General features: G+C 44.5%; 2 protein-coding genes across 2 annotated transcripts; one reads left to right on the top strand and one right to left on the bottom strand.

The window, feature by feature from the left end:
- The first annotated feature begins 252 nt into the window (after positions 1–252).
- UQCRC2 (ubiquinol-cytochrome c reductase core protein 2) lies at positions 253–13228 on the top strand. The gene is made up of 14 exons (XM_081965569.1): positions 253–399; positions 2045–2128; positions 2231–2380; positions 3691–3755; positions 4257–4313; positions 4465–4589; positions 5896–5993; positions 6616–6673; positions 6774–6869; positions 7708–7907; positions 8855–8935; positions 9145–9221; positions 11695–11848; positions 13007–13228. Exons 1-14 carry the CDS (start codon positions 364–366, stop codon positions 13088–13090), a joined length of 1365 nt encoding a protein of 454 aa, XP_081821695.1. The 5' UTR covers positions 253–363; the 3' UTR covers positions 13091–13228.
- Positions 13229–13368: 140 nt separating this feature from the next.
- Positions 13369–18714, bottom strand: PDZD9 (PDZ domain containing 9; the record flags this gene model as incomplete). Its single annotated transcript, XM_081965496.1, has 5 exons — positions 13369–14352; positions 14441–14630; positions 16316–16531; positions 17140–17193; positions 18639–18714. 5 exons carry the CDS (start codon positions 18712–18714, stop codon positions 13773–13775), a joined length of 1116 nt encoding a protein of 371 aa, XP_081821622.1. The 3' UTR covers positions 13369–13772.
- Positions 18715–20703: the final 1989 nt, after the last annotated feature.

Raw genomic sequence — 20703 nt, 5'->3', positions numbered from 1 at the left:
GCGGGGCTTTAAAGGGGGCGGAGGCTCCAAGGGGGGCGGGGCATGAGTCCTTCCCACCTCCCCGCATATGGAGAAGTCCGCCGCCTGCCACCTAACAACCGGGCGTTCTTGCCTGGACTCGATGCTCCCCTCCATTCCAACCGGGACGCTCTAGCCCAAACCCACTCCCCGTTAGAAAACCCCACGTAACCTTCGAACGTCCCCAAGCTCTATGGTTTTGCGCCGGAAACGAAAGGGGGGGAAAGAAGGAAGACCCGCGCGGGGCAGGCTGGGAAAGCCGACTTGTTTCCGCCGTCGCTTCCGCCAAGCTGCCATCTTGGTTTCCTTCCCGGGGAGGGTCGGCGCTCGGCGGCTTCGGCGGCGATGAAGCCCCTTCTGGTGCTGGCGCGGTGCATCCCCGTGAGTCCGTTGAAGAGACCGCGGGGGAAAGCGGCCACACCGGGCAGGCCGCGGGGATCCCGAGCCGGGCCTAGGATTCCCCGCCTTTCCCGGTGGTGGGAGCGACCTTGAGCGGGTCCTTGCAGCGAAGGGGGCGGCGTGGCTGCTGCTGCTGCTGCTTCTTCTCGGGAGGCGGTTGAGGGAGAAGCGAAGGTCTTTTAGGGCGCCTGAGGCCGAGGCCTGGTTAGGCTGTCCTGCCTGGGGCTGCAGGGAGGTCGAGGGGTCGTCGGGCTCCGCCCACGGGGGAGGGGGGGAGAGGAGGGATCCCTGCAGGTAGAAAGCTAGCAAGGCAGGGAGGTCAAGGGCTGGGTGGGCGCCGTTCAAAGGACGTGCAAGCGGAGGGGGAACTGCGCTGCAAGCGGACTGGCACTTCAAGCCCGTGTTGGTCTTTATGTTGTCAGCGTTGCCGCATGGACTGTTCTGTGCCCTGCTGGAACTCTCCATGAAAGGGAATAATGTCTTGCAGGAGAAATGGGTGTTTTAAGACTCCCTGCGTTTTTTGAATCAGAGATGTTCTGCCAGGAGAAATTAAGCAAAAGTGTGTGTGTGTGTGTGTGTGTACACTATAGCATACACATTGGATGTCCTGGTAATTTTGATTGGTGGGTGGGTGGATAGATGTAGATTAACAGAAGTAGATTGAGGTAGGCAGGTAAGTATAGGTGGATGGATGGATGGATAGATGTAGATTGACAGAGGTAGGTTGATAGGTGATAGATGGGTAGATAGATGGATAGATATGGATAGATTGATGTAAATTGACAGGTAGATTGATAGATGTAGGTGATAGATGGGTAGATACGTAGTTGTGGATAGATGGATGGATAGATAGATGTAGATTGACAGGTAGGTTGATAGACGTAGGTGATAGATGGGTAGATAAATGGGTAGATAGATGTGGATAGATTGATGTAGATTGACAGGTAGATTGATAAATGTAGGTGATAGATGGGTAGATAGATGTGGATAGATGGATAGATAGATGAAGATTGACAGGTTGATAGACAGGTGATAGATGGGTAGATAGATGGGTGGATAGATGTGGATGGATAGATAGATGTCGATTGACAGAGGTATATTGATAGACTTAGGTGATAGATGGGTAGATAGATGTGGATAGATGGATAGATAGATGAAGATTGACAGGTAGATTGATAGAAGTAGGTGATAAATGGATAGATAGATGTAGATTGAGAGGTAGGTTGATAGACAGGTGATAGATGGGTGGATAGATGTGGATAGATAGATGTAGATTGACAGAGGTAGGTTGATAAATGTAGGTGATAGATGGGTAGCTAGCTAGCTTGTTAGATAGATGGATAAAGATTGACAGGTAGATTGATAGAGGTCGGTAGTAGGTAACTAGGTGGATGAATAGATGTAGATAGACAGAAAATACCGTCACACATATATGTAAAGGTAAAGGAGTCCCTGCAGATTTTACTCTTGCTCGTCGTTCCTGACTTTAGTGGGTGTTGCTCATCTCCATTTCCAGGCCATTGAGCCAGTGTTGTCTGAAGACATTTCCATGGTCATGTGGCCAGAATGACATCATGGAGCATTATTTTACACACAAATTAATCTCACCTTTATACTCTCTTTACAGAAGAGGTTTTATTCTGCCCAGGCTGCGGCCAAAGTTAAAGGCTCTGCAGCCCCCCGGGTGCAGCTACCCCCTGAGGAACTCGAGGTCAGTCTGAACTTGAAAATGCTTTGCATGTTGACATTTTGGTCAATGGTGAGAGCCGCGCGAGTCTTACATGGACTGATATCTCTTTTTCCCTAAATGCAGATTACAAAATTATCAAGTGGCTTGATGATTGCCTCTTTGGAAAACTATTGTCCAGTTTCTAGCATTGGCCTCTTCATTAAAGCAGGCAGTAGATATGAGAGTTCCAGCAATCTGGGAACGTCGCATCTGCTCCGTCTTGCAACCAGCCTGGTGAGACGCTCTGTTTTTCATTTATTTTCAGAAAACACCTGTCAGTTTATTAAAGTCGAATGCACCAAACAGGAATTTGAGGTTGGAGAATCAGTCAGGCAAGCGGAGAAAAGTCCAGACAGGTGGTTTTTTTCCCGGTGTTTAAAAAAAATGGCCAAAAGGGAAAGGATACAGAACAGCAGCCCCCAACCTTTTCTACACCAGGGACCAGTTCCATGGAGGGAGGGGTTTTTTGCAGACCGGATGGGGTATGGTTTCATGTACTACCTCCATCCCACCGTCTGGTTTCGGGCATGCGGCCCAGTGCTTGTCCACGGACCGAGGGTTGAGCAACCCCTGACATAGAATGGTCCAGTTAGCCAAATTGGTTGCCTGAGATGGCTATCAAATTCTCCTCAGCCATTGGCCTCCAACATTAGAAGCTTTGAAGTCCAGTGGGCTAATATTACCTGTGTAGTAATTTGGAAATAAACCTTGACAATACGATGAATGCTTTCGCATAACACACTAGGCCAGGGTTAATTTCACCATAACGTGAATAAGCTACAATGATGGCTTAATTTAAAATGCTTAAAACCAAATGTTGCAGGGCCATTTTTGCTATTTAAGTAATCTTAACATTTCAACATCGTATGTTACTGGTACCCAAGTTTGCCTTCCTTCAGAGTTAGCATTAAGGCTGTTGATAGGTTCAATTTTCAATCAGTGAATTTATCTAATATTTATGTCCCTCGCATTTTATCATATTTTGTCATCAGAGTGGGAGAACAAGAGGTGAAGAGGGTTCGGAAGCTGTGACTCTCTAATAAAACCCAGTGCTGTTAGGATGGACAGGCTCTAAAACTTCGGAATTTCCCCAAGATATTGATCATTTAGCTCAATTGGAGTGGTGCAGTGGAGCTCTCGCCTTACAATCGGGAGGCTGTGAGTTTGATCCTAGGTAGTGGCAGCTATTTCTCTCTCTGGGCACAGTGTGAAACTATCTGCTGTGAACTCTGCATTGGTGACAGGAAGGGCATCCGGCCAGTAAATAGCTCCATTCAGTTACCTCGACTCCACCCCAGTGCAAGGGATTATGGGGTCATTAAAGACATTTTTTTTTTTTATCATTTAGCTCAATTCTCCTTTGCTTTGCCTCATCTTTTTCAATCCTGCCCATTATAAGCTAAATAGCTGGAAGAAATGTGATTGCTACAATGCGTCTGGTTATAAAATGCACAATGGCAAGAGCTACTTTTCTTGATGGCGGCCTTCTGCCTTGATAGTTAACAGCTCAGAATCTTAAACCTTTTGTCCCCTTCTTTCATCAGACCACAAAAGGAGCTTCTTCTTTTAAGATTGTCACGGGCATCGATAGTGTTGCTGCTAATCTCAGGTTTGTTATCAAAGGTTCGCCTCTTTTTTTTTTTTTTTTTTTTTGGAAGGGTTTGGGGAAATAGATTCTCACCAGCGATTTGCTCGTAGGGTGCTTATTTTTTAATGAAAAGGCCTATATTGGAGTTTTGCATTTTATCAAATGAACTGCTAAGAAATTTGAATAGCTCATGGCAGGGCAACTGAAAGCAGCCAAGGCTTTAAACAAACAGAAAAACTGGAAGCGTTTCAGATTTAAAGATCAAAATTGAGCCTATCATAAAGATTTTCTGGATTTGCAGAGGGAATTTTAGTGATTTGTTTTGCACAACTATTTTCTCAAGTGTAGTGGAAGATGGGCAATTTGTAACAGCTAGACGGTTTGATAATCTCACTTTAATACTAGTGAATGAATGAATTCATTCATTCATTCTTTCCACAATGTGGCAAATGCTAGATTTCAGATATTTCCAATATATTTTCTGTTCTTCAAGTTCTGTGTTTTTGTTCTTCCTTTTTCTAGTGTGACTGCTACCCGGGAGAACATGATTTATTCCGTTGAATGTCTGCGTGATTACATGTAAGCATTTAGCTGTTTTTTAACATATTCCCTTTTTCAATTCATTCAGTGAGCATTCTCCCTGATAACAATTGGTGGAACATTTTTGTACTAATAGATTTTCTGTTTAAAAAAACAAACATTGTGAGTTTTCTTTGCTTGCTTTATTTAGTGACACCGTGCTGGAATATTTAATAAATGTCACTACTGCTCCGGAATTCAGACCGTGGGAAGTATCGGAACTCACTACCCGTTTAAAAATGGACAAGGAAATTGCCTTTCACATCCCCCAGGCCTGTAAGTGTTGTTGTTTTTTTAAAAAATTAGTTGGCTATAGTTCTTTAAAATGGGTGGGGAAATTTCTCTGCCACAAGTCTGTTTTGTCAGAGATTAATTGCTGCATGTTGAACACGAGTCCATCCCTCTCATTCTTCCGATTCCATTTTTTGCTTTCCTCTTATCTGCTCTTTTAGACCAAGGATATCCAAACTTGGCAGCTTTTTAAGACTTGTGGGCCTTAAATTTACAACTTTTAAACCATGCCAACAGGGGAATTCTGGGAGTTGAAGTTCCACAAGTCTTAAAAGTTGCCATTGTTTGGGGAGCCGCGTTTTAGACTGATAGAGGACATTGCAGAATTCACACACGAGTCTGACAAATTGTTCTTTTTTAGAGTTAGGCTGCAGGCGGTCTGCAATCCTTATTTTATTTTTAATCTACATGACTTGCTCGTTAATTACAACAGGGTTCCAAATACGTTTTGAAAGAGGCCTACTAAGTCTAGATTCAAAATCATTGGGCTCTCTATGAGTGTAGCTGCTTTCAGTCAACAATTCTTATTCCTTCCTATGATAAAGACACTTGATGTGGGTAGGCCTCTGTAACTAATTACCTACAGGTAAAGTTAAGTGGGACAAACAGGGTCGCGGTGGCTAAAATGCTGAGCTTATCAATCAGAAAGGTCGGCAGTTCGAATCCCTAGCGCCACGTAATGGAGTGAGCTCCTGTTACTTGTCCCGGCTTCTGCCAGCCTAGCAATTCGAAAGCATGTAAAAGATGCAAGTAGAAAAATAGGAACCACCTTGGGTGGGAAGGTAACAGCGTTCCGTGCACCTTCGGCGTTGAGTCATGCCGGCCACATGACCACAGAGACATCTCTGGACAGCGCTGGCTCTTCAGCTTTGAAACGGAGATGAGCACCGCCCCCTAGAGTCGGGAACGACTAGCACATATGTGCGAGGGGAACCTTTACCTTTACCTTAAGGTTAATTACCACTAACTCCCAGTCAGTATCAGTAATTTATGCCTTTGCTAGTTGGTTAAGCACTTGGAGGTGTTCATTTCTACTTTTTTATTACAAAGAAAATTCTGTCACTGAGTTGAGAGAAAATGGTATAGGTAGCAACAGGATTTTTGTTTTGGTAGATCACAGCTTAGAGACCGATTTTATTTATTTTTTATTGATTACATTAACATAGCCGCTCATCTCACACTGGTGACTCTGGGCAGTCCGTATTATTAATATAAGAGGGGGTGGGGGTGGGGGAAGAGTCCTTTCACCTGCTTCGCAGACAATTGAAGCCTCGCCTTCTGTTTTGCCTAGGTGTTCTGGAGAATTTGCATGCAGCAGCTTACCGAAACGCCCTGGCTAATTCTTTGTACTGTCCAGATTTCAGGATTGGCAAAATTACATCAGAACAGGCAAGAATCTGAATGGTACTTTTGCAGCGATGATACCTGGAGACACTCATCTGACTCGGGCAAGGCAGGGCTTCAAATCTGGAAGGATTGGTTTAGCTGTAGAATTCGCTAGGATAAAATGTAGTAATGATGATCAGCTCAGTAGTCTTTTAAGAAGGATTAGATGAGACAGCAAAGTACAGGCAGTTCTCAACAACCCTTCCAAGTTACAGCAGTCCTGAAAAAAAAGTGGCTTACAATTATTTTAGTTACATATTAAGCTCTTTTGAAGAGGAGTGGTGCGGTGGCCTAGAGGTAGAGCTCTCGCCTCATAATTTATTTTATTTATTTATTTTATTTTATTTCTAGACCGCCCCCTCTCCCCGAAGGGACTAATCAGGAGGCCCGTGAGTTCGATCCTAGGTTAGAGGCAGATATTTCTCTCTCTGGGCACACCGAGAATATATCTGCCGAACAAAACTCCGCATTGGCAACAGAAAGGGCAGCTGGCCATTCAAGCACTGTTAGCTCCATTCAGTCGCTCAGACTCCACCCTGCAAGGAATTATGGGGTCGTTAAAAGATGAGGAGGAGGAGGAGGAGGATAAGCTCTTTTGAAGACTTTATCTCGGTTTTTTTCACAGTTGCACGAATATGTCGAGAACAACTTCACCAGTGGACGCATGGCCTTAGTGGGACTCGGTAGGTAATCTCCCATTTCTTGTTTTATGCCATGTTGAAGAGAGAACACTCTTTATCGTTTCGGAGGGGTTCTCCTTCTGACCCGGGTGTCGTCCTGCAGGTGTCAGCCACGCCGATCTAAAGCAGGTTGGGGAACAGTTCCTTAACATTCGCAGTGGGGCTGGCCTGGCCGGGGAAAAAGCCAAATATCGCGGAGGTAAGTTGCTTTCCTCTTGAAGTGCCTTTTTTTAAGCATTCTGAGATTGCCTGGAATATTATATTTTTCGGAGTATAAGACGCACCTCCCCACACACACACAAAAAAAGGGTGAAAATCTGGGTGTGTCTTATACACTGAATACAGCATTTTTGGCCTACCAAAACCCTGCCCCCTTTGCAAAAATGGACGTGCAGAGGGTTTGAGAGGCTTGCAGAGTGCTCTTGGGGGTTGGGAAGGGCAATACCGAGCACAAAACAGGCCATTTTTGCTTGCCCCCAGCCCCCCAGGAGCACTCTACAAGCCTCCCAAAGCCTCTGCATGCCCTTCCTTTTTGCAAAAAACGAGGCTTGCAGAGGGTTTGGGAGGCTTGCAGAGTGCAAAAACTTTAAATTTACCTCTTCAAAACCATGGTGCATCTTATACTCCGGTGCATCTTATAGTCCGACAAATACGGTATTTGGCAAATCCAGGTAGTCCCTGACTTGCATTAGATCATTTAGCGACCGTTTGAAGTGACAACGGCGCTGCAGAAAGTTTTTCACACTTCCGTCCATTACAGCATCCTCATGGTCCCGTGATCAAAATTCAGACACTTGGCAACTGACTCGTATTTATGACGGTTGCACTGTCCCGGGGTGATCCCCTTTTGCGACCTTCTGACAAGCAAAACCAATAGGGAAGTTTCCTGATAGTTTCCTGGAACATTTCCTAGAATGCTTCGGAGGGAGGGAGGGAGAGAGAGGAGTTGGGTGAAATTCAGTGTCTCCACCCAGCAATCCGTGTTTTCATCTCTTCGGCGTACTTAAATCTAGACGAATGTCTCCTCTTCCCTCAAGGTGAAATGCGAGAACAGCACGGGGAGAACCTCGTCCACGCGGTTGTAGTAGCAGAGGGAGCAGCTGTTGGAAGCGCAGAAGTGAATGCATTTAGCGTCCTTCAAAATATCCTTGGAGCAGCACCTCTCATTAAGAGAGGAAGCAGGATTACCAGTAGACTTGTCCAGGAGGTTACAAAGGCAACTTCCCTACCCTTTGATGTAAGCACGGACGCTGATCCCTTTTTTTTTAATATCAAGGGCATAGAAATCCTTGTATGCATATATGTGTGTGTGTGTGTCCCCGGTGTCCATTGAAGCTCACACCAACTGCTTCGGTGACTCCATCCAACCACCTCCTTCTCTGTCGTCCCCTTCTTCTTTTGCCCTCCATCGTTCCCAGCATGGGGCTCTTCTCCAGGGAGTCCTTCCTTCTCATCAGGTGGCCAAAGTCTGAGTTTCCTCTTCAGGAACTGGCCTTCTAAAGAGCAGTCAGGGTGGATCTCCTCTAGGATTGACCGGTTGAATGGCCTTGCAGTCCAAGGGACTCGCAGGAGTCTTCTCCAGCACCCGAGTTCAAAGGCCTCCATTCTTTGGCGCTCATCCTTCCTTATGGTCCAACCTTCAGAGTTATACATTGCAACTGGGGAAACCATAGCCTTGACTATACGCACTTTTGCTGGCAGGGTGATGTCTCTACTTTTTAGTCTGCTGTCTAGATTTGCCATAGCTTTCTTTCCCAGGAGCAAGCCTCTTTTAATTTGTTGGCTGCAATACAATCTTGAATTATAAGGTCAGGTTAATGATAGACTTTCATTCATTGATCATCAGTTTTTAAAGGTTTTTTTTAGGTGAGCCTTTTAAGATACCTTGCAATCCTGAGTGCCAATTAGAAGCAGCATTCCTTCTTCTCTCCTACAGGAATAGCTGCATCTTCTAAACTCCTTGCAAAGATTAGTGCACCAACTAAAAGAAACATGTTTTTCTCCTTCGGAAAAGGAAGAGATTCCTCAACTAAAAGTACATAAAATTAATTTGCCGAGGTTTCATTAAGTGAGAATCTTAAGTCTGTAGGCAAATGCTTCATCTGAACGCCCAGCAGTTTGCCTAGGTTATACTGGGGGGAAAATATGCTAGAATATGCTAACTGAAGCAGCCTTCCATTGTAGGTAACAGCATTCAATGCGAATTACTCTGATTCTGGACTTTTTGGCATATACACCATCTCTCCAGCTTCAGTCACCAGGGAGGTAAGTTATCAGGGTTGGCATAATTCTAGATCCCCTTGGGGCCTGTGAATTGCTTGCACTCTCAAATACATTTTCAGTGTGGGCGTGCCAAAAATGTGCAACTCCATTGGGAGGGATGTTAAGGGGGGAAATGGAGGTCTGTGAGGATGGGGTACCTCCAGTTACTGCCGCCAAAAGTAACATATTTTCTACATAACGGTTGTGCCAAGGTAATCAAAGCTGCTTTGAACCAAGTGAAGGCACTTTCCGAAGGTGGAGTTACTGAGGAAGAAGTGAAGAGAGCCAAGTAAGTGTCCATCACCCCACCCACCCCCACCCGTCCCCCCAAGATTGTTTGGTTATTCAATGATTTGTTCACTTTCCAAAAATATTGTGGTTCCTTTCTGTTACATTATTTTTTTTGACTATCAGCTATGGCTGTGTGTAATATAATCTTTCTGTCTGTTGAGGCTTTATTAAGCTAGAGTATTAAAAAAAATGTCACATCTTTATGTGTGAAATTTGTTTGTCATCCAAAATGAACAACAAAGTGCTATTCAGAAGCAAGGTTGTGACAGAGACAGAGCACATGGTCTTTATTATGCATTTGTTTGTTAGAGTTTTATCCCTTTATTGATCCATAAGTAATTCAACGTGAACATATATAATCTTCCTCCTTCCACCTTGTGAGGTGTGGGTTATGCTGAGAGAGAGCGAGGAACTGGCCCGAAGTCGTCCAGCCAGCAGCTTTCGTGGCTAAGATGGGACTCAAACTGGCCACCTCCTGGCATGATGGGCCAAAATCACCCAGGCTAACGCAGGACTAGAACTCACAGTCTCCTGGTTTCTAGGCCGGCACCTTAACGGCTTCACCCACCTGATTAAATGCAGAACTTCCTGATGTCTCAAGCATTGTCTGTTTAGATTCTTTTGCTCCCCACCCCAAATTAAGAACTATAGACCTATTTCTTTGTTGAATTCAGACTATAAGCTATTTGCTTCTATACTGGCGGAGAGACTGAAAAAATACTTAAATGGGTTCATTCACTCGGACCAAAATGGCTTTTTACCAAAGAGGCAAATTAGAGACAACATAAGGACAATTCTGGATACCTTGGAATATCATCAGGTCCACTCTGGGAAGCAAATGGCCTTGATGTTTCTGGATGCGTTTCTAGGCTGGCACCTTAACGACTTCACCTACCTGATTAAATGCAGAACTTCCTGATGTCTCAAGAGCATTGTCTGTTTGAGATTCTTTTGCTCTGTCAGTCCAGAGTAAATGAGATGAGTGGCCGAACAGTTAATTTGTTGTATTTGCAATCAGTCGAATCGTGTTTTTTTTTTTTAAAAGGAGCAAAAATACTGTTATCCAAAATCTATTTATTCTGATTTTACAAATGTATTCATACATCTACATTATATCTATTACATGATTTTACAAAGTGCATGATTATGGCATTTTAATTTTGGAGATATTTTATTGAAACGTATATTTGTTCCCCGTTGCATAAGTGAAATTTCTCAGATGACTTTCCTCGTGTTGCTTTCCTTAGAGAATCTCCTTAATGCCACAGTGGCAGCCTTTCTAGAGTAATCCACCTCCTTGGATTCAACTGCAATACAAAGGAAATGTTTGTCGAAAGCAAAGTGACAATAATTGGAAATATATCCCAGCTTTATCCTTAGCACACATTTTCCTCTACTCTCTCAGTATTTATCTCACGATCAAGTTAACTTAGCCCTGGACCATAGTTTTGAGAACGTCAGCATTGTAGGAGTAATGCATTAAAAAGCTTACGAGAGCAAAACTGGGTTATAAACGCTTTGTTAACTAATGGATGGTCCCAATTCTTTGGGCCATTAGACATTAGTAAGAGAAACCCAAGGGTGGGCTGCTGGGGGTTTCGAACAGGTTCAGGCGATCCTCTAGCTAGGATTCTGCCCGGTTCAGCAAATCCCCAAATGCCACCCCTGTTGGCTCTGCCCCTTCCACCTTACCCCTCCCAGGAGTCTCTGGGGCCTGGGGGAGGCTGTTTTGGCCCTCCTGGAGGCCCAAGGAAAACCTTCGGAGCCTGGGGAAGGTGAAAAACGGTCCTTCCGGAAAAAAACGGTCCTCCAGAGCCCAGGAGAATCAGTTTTTGCCCTTCCCCAGAAGCTTGAGGAAAACTTCTGCAGCCTGGAGAGGGCAAACCCAACCCAACCCAACCCAACCCACCCCCGGTGGTGCAGGAGGCCGACTAGGCCACGCCCACCATGCCCACGCCCACCCAGCAACATGGGTTGACCCATTGCTGGGAACTTTTTGAAGCCCACCCCTACCCCGGCTTGTAAAAATCGACAAGTGTTTTGTCACTTTTCCGTGGGAATCGTCCTAATCCTATCTCATTAAAACCCAGTAGCTTTACCAGTGGTTGGGGTGGGAAAAGTGGTGGAGATTAAGAATATAATCAGTGTTGTTTAGCTAATTAAATACCCGGAGAACACGATGTTTATTAAGCATTAAGAAATGTAATTAATAAAAATATTATTTAAAAAAAAAACATACAGTGGCTTTGTATCGGGGTGTCCAGCCTCGTCAACGTTAAGACTCGTGGACTTCAACTCCCAGAATTCCCCAGCCAGCCACGCTGGCTGGGGGATTCTGGGAGTTGAAGTCCACGGGTCTTAACGTTGAACGAGACTGGAGACACCCCTGTTTTACCTTGAAGATGTGCCGTTTTTAGGAACGGTGATCAGGCTGCTGTTCTTACCTTCCCTTCCTTCCTTTTTCTTGACAGGCAGCAAATGAAGGCAGCTTTCTTTATGTCCGTGGAGTCTTCAGAAGGTTTGCTGAATGAAATTGGTAGCCAGGCGTTAGCGTTGGGGACATACACTTCTCCGGCCCACGTGGTTGAACAGATTGACTCTGTGACCACTGCTGATGTTGTGAATGTAAGTCTGGCGCCTGTCAGTCCTCATCATAATAAGATACGGAAATCAAATTAGGCCGTTTTTCTATTTCTGCGTTTTAGTAAGGCAGGAATCGGGGGCACCTCTGAGATCTTAATGATTTCCTCCACCAAAGGATGAACAATCATAGCTGGGACTGAATCCTGAGTCACGGGTACCCCACCGTCAGTGCAGAGGGGCAAAGTTTGCTCTGAGATCCCGCAGTGCAGCTATATTAGGCTGATACCTGTGGTTAATTGGCACACTCCAAAGTAAACGTAAATTAAAGAACCATTCTTTGGAATCGGGCACGTTCTCCATTGGCGTCTAGTTTTCATGCATGTCAACTGTCTTTGGAGGCCTGTTTCAATAGAAAAGAGGATAGAAATGAGCTAGCATCGGTTCGCTTTTATGTCAGAAAGACTGCCCCTCTACAAGTAGTCCTCGACTTAACGACCGTTCGCTTACAACGAAGTTACAATCGCCCTGAAAAAACGGGGTTTGAGCAGTCTTGGCACTTAATGGTCAACATAGGCTGGGGTCATGCGATAACTATTTGCAACCTTTCCCAGCTGGCTTCCGACAGAGGGGAGCCAGATTCACTTAATGACTGCATGGTTCACTTAACAGCTGCTGTGGTTTGCTTTACCACAGTAAAAAAAAAAAAGGTTGCAAATTGAATGTGACTCGTTTAACAGCTGCCTTGCTTAGCAAAGGAAATTCTATTCTCACTTGTGAGTGTAAGTCAAGGACTACCATGTTCTGACCTAGGCTTCCCCAGCAACACGAAGCAGGACTGCCTCGTCCTGATAAACCACTTTTAATTAATTGACAGTGAATTCCTCTCCAGCAAAGTCTTTCCTCTCCCACCGTCTTTCACGATATTTCACAATTACCGACCTTTTATCAGGCTTGGAGAGTGGCCAGGACGATATCTTTCAGACGCCGCAATACTTGGCAAGAATTCAGGAATGAACTAATTGTCTCCTGCAAACTCCACTCCCCTGTCGCTCCTCTTTTATTCCCTCTGGGAGGGGCCATTCATCGCCCACCTGTGGCCTTACTCCCAAAGGAGGGAGTAAGAGTGTATTTTAAAAGAAGCAGGCTTTGCTAATTGTTCAATATGTTTACCAACCAAACCTCCTGCTTTTATTTTGTCAGGCGGCCAAGAAGTTTGTCAGTGGGAAGAAGTCGATGACCGCTCGGGGAAATCTATCCAATACCCCTTTTGCTGACGAGTTGTAAGAAAGTAGAGACAAGGGTACGGCTGCAAGGCGAACCCCAAAGCAAACGCATCGAGTGCTCCTCCCCGTGCTTTGGCTTAACTGATTTCCATGTTCCAATTTACATAACGTCAAATAAAGTGCAGAACTCGTACGACAACGGAATGCCCGGCCTGTTTGTCTTGGAAAACTAAATCGCAGACGTTGACAGCTTTGGTTGGGTTGTAAGGCTTGTAAAGAAACAAACAAACCAAGAAAGTGAGTTCTAGCGTAAGGTGTATGAACAAAGCTGCTGAATCTTTGGGCTTTGGCGTTAGCTATTTCCAAGAGAATTCTCTACATGGCAGATAAGAGGCAGCTCTTACTTAGATCAATGCGGTCCATTTTGAAATAAATCCTTACCTCTAAAAGTGAAGGGCAGCTGAATGCAGCAGTTCTTTCCATGATTCTTCAGAGGCTGTCTTCCAGAAATTGTCCGTGAGAAAACTAGATTTCTTCCTCCCTTCTAAGGTGGTTTCCTCCGCGGGAGAGCATTTCTACTTTCAAAAAAACCCCAGGTTTTCACATCTCCACACAGATGGAAACCGATTTTCAGTTCAGGGATAAGGGATGTAAGCGGAAAACCAGCCCGTCGGTCCAACGCGGCACCCCTTCCCCCCCAATCTTGGCCCCCTAGGGGCAAAGATACATTCAGGGGGGCCTCTCTACTCGAGTTCGTAAGAAACGTTTTCGAGCCAAAACGCATCCGACACGGAGGAAGAGGACGATGTGGAAGGCGGGGCTTTGTGTTTGGGCATAGTCCAGTATGGAGAGGATGAAGATAAGTATAACGTTGACATATCCACCTCGCTTTCCGTTTCAAAGTCCTTGTGGATCATAATGTCGCAGCCGATGTCGGAGCCCACCGTAAAGGTGTAGGTTTTCTTTTCAAAAATGTGCCAGTCTTTGGAGATCCATTTGGGTTGATGTTTCATTGGAGGCTTGATGGAAAGCGAGTGCAGAGTTTTGATGTTTGGGATGCTACGGATACTACGAACGCTATGGGCGCTATGGATACTACGGATGCTATGGGCGCTATGGATGCTATGGGCGCTATGGATGCTATGGGCGCTACGGGCACTACGGGCACTGCCCACCGACAAAGCTCTCACGCGTTCCGGTTCCTGGTAGCTTTCCTCGCTATCACTCTCGCTCTCTTCAAACATCTCTTCGCTCTCGTTCTCCAAGTCTTCGCTGCTCGTCCAATTTTCTTCATTGGCGTAACTCTCTGTGCTGAAATGTAGAGAAGGGAATCAGTTTCAGCAGGGAATAGTCGCTACTGTTTTAGTGACTATTGTTTCTCAAAAATGTGGACAGATAACAAAACTCTTACTCTATTGCAGGCCCTTTTAATTCAGGAATGTTCTGGAGAGCAGCCTGCCACCGACCTGGGATTTTAATAAAATCCCTATAAACCTGGATTTGCAGGACGGTCCCTATGGGAACGGTGTGCAGGAGCTGTCTGAGTTCTCGCAAAGTCCAGCCTAAGACGTTAGCGTGTCCGATTTTGAGGAGGATGTCGCCTGAAACAAACAAACCAAAACCGGAATCGGCCAAGGATACTCTTCCCTGCCAATTAGTGGTAGTGAAGAAACGTAATTGAAAATTACACTTCAAAAATAAATGAGCTTCAATTAAGCATAGCATAAGCATAATAAGGGACTCGGTGGCTAAGACGCTGAGCTTGTCAGTCAGAAAGGTCGGCAGTTCGAATCCCTAGCACCGCGTAATGGAATGAGCTCCTGCTACTTGTCCCAGCTTCTGCCAACCTAGCACTTCGGAAGCATATAAAAAAACGCAAGTAGAAAAATAGGAACCACCTTTGGTGAGAAGGTAACAGCGTTCCGTGCGCCTTGGGCTTTTAGGCATGCCGGCCACATGACTATGGAGAAGTCTTCGGACAACACTGGCTCTTCAGCTTTGAAATGGAGATGAGCACACACACACACACACACACACACACACACCCGAGTTGGAAACAACTAGGACATGTGCGAGGGGAATCTTTATCTCTACCTTTTGAGCATAACAATAAAATGGTTGTGTGTGTTTGTGAAGGTCTGCAAAATAAGTTAATAAAGAGAACACACACCAAAATGTGGATTGCTCGAAAATCGAGCAATCTTTTACCAAGGAGGTTGGTTGGTTAGTTTTCTATGCCACCCATCTCCGCGACTCCAGGCAATTTGATTGATTGAACATTGCTAGGACAAGCACAGGTTTTTATCAAATGGTACTTATAGCACCTCTCGAGGAGTCCAGCTTTTGTAGGAGGCCACATGTTACACATGGTCTTCATTGGGCAACAGATGCAACATAATCTGAAGGGGGGGAGGGGGAATATTGGTCGTTGTCAGCTTCCACTCTTGCTCCAGATTGTTATGGAGCTGACCAATGCAAACAACCTCTAGGAAGGAAGGACCTTTTGGATCAGGCTGGTGGATCCTTTGGATTGTCAAAGGGGAGTTGGAGGTTTGCCTGAGGTCGTGACGGACAGTTCTACTGAGTTGATAGGAAAAAAAATACCCTTGGACAATATAAGTGCAGGTAAGTGGTCTCTTCCCCTTTCGTGTATCTATTGAGGAGGTTCAGGAGATGAAGTGGCAGGAGAAGCCAGGAGCAATGCTGATGGAGGACCAGAAGCCCTTCTAACCAAATATGATCCACCAAAGGTTTGGTTGGCAACCTCTACGGAGGTAGTGAAAGAGGCACAATAGTACTGGTAGTCCTCAACTTACAACAGTTTGTTTAGGGACCATTTGAAGTTACGACGACACTGACAAAAGTGACTCGGGACCGTTTTTCACACTTGTAGCATCCCCGTGGTCATGTGATCAAAATTCGGATGCTTGGCAACTCATTTATGAGGGTTGCAGTGTCCCAAGGTCATGTGGTCCCCATTGGCGACCTTACAACAAGCAAAGTCAGATTTACTTAAGCACCGTGTTACTAAGTTAACAACTGCAACGATTCACTTAACAACTGGCAAGAAGGATTGTAAAAATGGGGCAAAGCTCACTTAACAAATGTCTCACTTAACATTGGGTTCAATTGTGGTCGTAAATCAAGGACTACCTGTAATCTCTCCTGGATAGTGACAAGTGTTTAACTGCAGCTTATGATGGGGTTTTTTCACTCCTAGGAACTTAAATCCATTTACATTGTTGTAAATGCATGGTCTCAAATTGGTTTTGTGGTTTCACCTCACCTGCTTGGAGTTTGCCATCTCTGGCAGAGGCACCTTTCTCTACCAGACCAGAAACCTGGAGATAAGGCCCATTCTGAATAAGAATGATACCAAGACCTTCGTGGTCCATCTGAATGTTTGTCTTGATAGTTGTGCTCAAAGTATGTTCAGAATCCTCCCTGTCCGAAGACCCATCTAAATGACAAACGCAGGGAATCTTCAAAAAGCTGAGCTTTGCTTACTCATCAGTGTAGAATTCCATCACACCCAGTTTCTTAAGATAACACAATTCCTCTGGCCTGCTTTGCACAAAAGGTGCGTGCCTACATTTTTATCCTGTTCTCAAGTCAACTTTAGATCTTGCTTTTTTGATTAGCATAATTGGCAGGATTTGTTCTGAGCCATAAATAGATTTTTATATTATGCAAACGACTGTAAACTGTGGATTATATTAAAGAGTGTTGTGTAAAGCCAACATTGGTTTATTTGAACCAAACATTTATTGCATTCTGAACTCAATGCACCATGTTAAACCCTGCCTTCCTTGAGAAAAAGTCTGATTCTAACCACCGGAGCTCATTGGCTCAATTTTTCTACAATCTGAAATTTTGAAGCAACCCAATCCATGATACATTAGAGCTGTTTTCCCTAATCTGACATTCTTAAGTGTGCTGAACTATGGCTTCCCCACCAATTACCACATTTTTTCCTGGTTCTGGTAATGACTTAAAAATTGTGAGCCAACACCTTTGGAAAATGTTGAATTTGCAAAATCTTTAGCCAATTCAACTGATCTGTCCTCTCACAACAAATTGTTGGATGCGAAGTTAGAAATATGTGCTTACCTGAACCCCAGTCACTCTCATAATCTTCTAAGTCCGAATAATAGCTTTCCTCATCTGCAGAGAATGAGAATACTAGTAAATTGCAAAGCTTGTAAATCCTGACTCAAAGAATACAGAATGGTCATCATAATCCAAAGAACATGCTCTACGCTTGATGGGTTTTTTTTTTTTTTTTGCTCAAGCCAAATCTTTATAGGAAATAAAGAAACACATGGAGAGGTTGGCAAAGATGAGATCCATCCAAAAAGACAGTCCCAAAACCTGAGGATGTCTAATGGCATTTGCTCTTTAATAACAAACTTTAGCGGTATATCATATAGTCCTTAGGAAGTCCTACTTTGAAAAGCTATTTGTTACTAAGCATCAGTGGCTGCCTCCTTGTGAGAAATTTGAAGTTGAATCAAATGCGTATTTCATTGGATGCCAGCCAAGATGCCCATCGATCAATAACAATGACTGCTTAAAGAAAGAGTTGGCCAGCAGTCATTCATCGTGTAAGTACATGCAGGAACGTAATGGTGATATCAACATCTCTGCGCAATGAGCAGCATTTGTTGACCCCAAAACTTGAAAGGTCAGTTGCAAGAATTCGTATCAAATTATTGATCGCATTGATGGAAAGAGAAAGGAAGAAGAGCAAGTGAGAAGGGATTTAGCAATAATGATACCTGATGATACATCAGACCATCTTCTGAAGGTCGGTCTGGTTGATGACCTCCTTCTGAAATATTGCCACTTTAGAGATGACTTTCTTCTTTCGAAAGATCTCTCTCTGGTGGAGGACCGCCTTCTGTCAGAAGATTTCCTCCTCTCAAATGTCCTCCCTCGATCAGCTGATGACCTACTGAAATATGGTTCTCTTGTAGAGGGCCTCCTGGCAGAGGATCGTCTTCTGTCAGATGAGCTCTCTCTGGCAGAGGATCTCCTTCTGTCAGAAGATTTCCTCCTGTCAAATGTCCTCCCTCGGTCAGCTGATGACCTCCTCCTGAAATATGGTTCTCTTGTAGAGGGCCTTCTGTCAGATGATCTCTCTCTGGTGGAGGATCTCCTTCTGTCAGAAGATCTCCTCCTGTCAAATGGCCTCTCTCGGTCAGCTGTTGACCTCCTCCTGAAATATGGTTCTCTTGTAGAGGGCCTTCTCTCAGATGATCTCTCTCTGGTGGAGGACCGCCTTCTGTCAGAAGATCTCCTCCTGTCAAATGGCCTCTCTCGGTCAGCTGTTGACCTCCTCCTGAAATATGGTTCTCTTGTAGAGGGCCTTCTGTCAAATGATCTCTCTCTGGTGGAGGATCTCCTTCTGTCAGAAGATCTCCTCCTGTCAAATGGCCTCTCTCGGTCAGCTGATGACCTCCTCCTGAAATACGGTTCTCTTGTAGAGGGCCTTCTGTCAAATGATCTCTCTCTGGTGGAGGATCTCCTTCTGTCAGAAGATCTCCTCCTGTCAAATGGCCTCCCTTGGTCAAATCCCCTTTTGCTGTCAGATAATCTAGCTGAAGAACCACTGACAGCAGGCTTGAGGAAAGACGATGTCTTGAAAGTTAGCTCTTTCTTAAAAGTTGGCTTTTGGGGATCCATGGTGATCAATCCTGAGCAGAATCTATCTGGAACCCAACATACACGGAGACTACATGGAAAGTGGAAAGGACCACCAACCTGAAAATATCACATTAAGGAAGAATACTGTGGTAGGCAAGGTGATGGCGATGCCTAGCAACAGTTTAGAATCTTGATGTTATTTGAATTCCATGGATTTTGGAATTTTCAAGGATGAATAAAGATAATTTTAAAAATGTACTGGAAAGATTTAAGGTGCCTTCACAAGCTTCTGAAATATCTGGCGTTGTTGCAAAAGTGGAATTGTGAAAATAATGATCATTCAATTGATGGGCTCACACCCATCACTGAACTATTATATGGGGGCAATGTAGTTTAGATAGCAGAACTTAACTGAATATCATGAATGAAGGTAGCCTGTTGCAAACAATGCACAAACCTTATTTCTTTCCTAAAATGAGGCTCTGAAATACTGTAATTTTTTTTTGCAGAGCAAGCTGTGGAAATAATATCCTAAAGAGCCGTTTTTAAGGGTTTTGAATAAACGCCAGAGTTAAGTACTCCTTTCTCAGAGACTCTGTAATTTGCACAGATGGGTTTAAAAATACAGTCGATGGACTATCCGCTGTGTAAATGTCACATGGCAATTAGATTAGGGTAGTGGCAGTGTTATGGGCCTGTCCTATCAAGATAACCCTTGAAAGGAAGGGGTGTTGCTATGGCTTGGATGGATGGATGGATGGATGGATGGATGGATGGATGGATAGATAGATAGATAGATAGATAGATAGATAGATAGATAGATAGATAGATGATAGATATTTTTTTCACAAGTCTGTGGCTTTCGAACTGTTAAAGTTGGCAGTCTAACAAACCAGTTATCAGTCAAGCGTTTGATACTACTGGATGCAAATAAATCGCATTTTGATTTGGGGGTCGTTTGTGGAAGAGATGTTTAGCATTGGTAAAACAAAAACTTTTCAAATGCGATAGCTCCTTAGAAGTCATGCACCCAAGAACCTTTTTAAAATATGCTCATAGAAATCCTATTTACTTTGCATAGTAAACAAGTAGGGGAAAAAAAGAAGTTTGAAATTTAAAAAAAGGGAGAATTGGATATAGAAATCCAAAAAATTATCCTCTTCTAAGCCAATTGCCCCAGGGATGAACCCAGGTTGTATAATTTTGGGTAATTGTGTTCCCCAACACTGCTGTTGGTAAGTGCCAGGTGTGTGTCTGTGTAATAAGACCATGCGTGATATATGATATATGAGTGACGGAATAATGCTACCTAGCCAAGAAATCTGCTAAAATGGATATCAAGATTTAAATAGCAAGGCCAGAGAAGAATTGTTGGAGATCCTCTAGTCTAGTCCAACCCTTTTATTCTTAGCAATTATATTTTATTTTTCTTTGGGTTCCATTATTTAATGCCTCCAAAAGTCCTTTGAGCTACAGCACTGTTTCTCAACCTTGGCAACTTGAAGATGTCTGGACTTCAACTCCCAGAATTCCCCAGCCAGCTGGCTGGGGAATTCTGGGAGTTGAAGTCCAGACATCTTCAAATTGCTGGCTGGAGAATTCTGGGAGTTGAAGTCCGGACATCTTCAAGTTGCCAAGGTTGAGAAACACTGAGCTAGGGGAATCAATAAATAATAAGGGCTAGCTATTTTATTTTTTAAATAAATAAAATTAAAAATAACATTGGGAAGGCTTGGCTTTCTCCTCCCTCTGTCAGTTAGCATGAAGTGGGTTTTTTCCACCCCTCACAACCAAGAAGAAACCTTCGACCTCTTCCCTCCAATGGCGCCAAAAAAACCAGCACGAGGTACCTTTTTCCCCTCCATTTCCGAAGCCCCGCCCCGTTTCGGCTGTCACGCCCTCCAAGCCCCGCCCACCCAAGCTGTCCTGGCGACGCTCGGTGGCGTCGCCGTCTCCTCCAGAAGCCCCGCCCCGTCTGGTGCCCACTGCGAGGGGAGGGAGGGAGGGAGAGCGCGCGCGCGCGCCAGA

This window comes from Natrix helvetica (genome assembly GCF_964273705.1).
Source record: "Natrix helvetica genome assembly, chromosome: 13".
Classification (NCBI taxonomy): domain Eukaryota; kingdom Metazoa; phylum Chordata; class Lepidosauria; order Squamata; family Natricidae; genus Natrix; species Natrix helvetica.
The sequence above is the reverse complement of the archived record's forward strand: the minus strand, read 5'-3'. Positions and strand labels throughout refer to the sequence as shown.

Excerpts from the sequence above, each read along its gene's own strand:
- UQCRC2 (XM_081965569.1), top strand. The coding sequence starts at position 364 with ATGAAGCCCCTTCTGGTGCTGGCGCGGTGCATCCCC. Across the intron at positions 400-2,044 it reads TGCTGGCGCGGTGCATCCCC|AAGAGGTTTTATTCTGCCCA; the intron begins GTGAGTCCGTTG and ends CTCTCTTTACAG. Across the intron at positions 11,849-13,006 it reads CCACTGCTGATGTTGTGAAT|GCGGCCAAGAAGTTTGTCAG; the intron begins GTAAGTCTGGCG and ends TTATTTTGTCAG.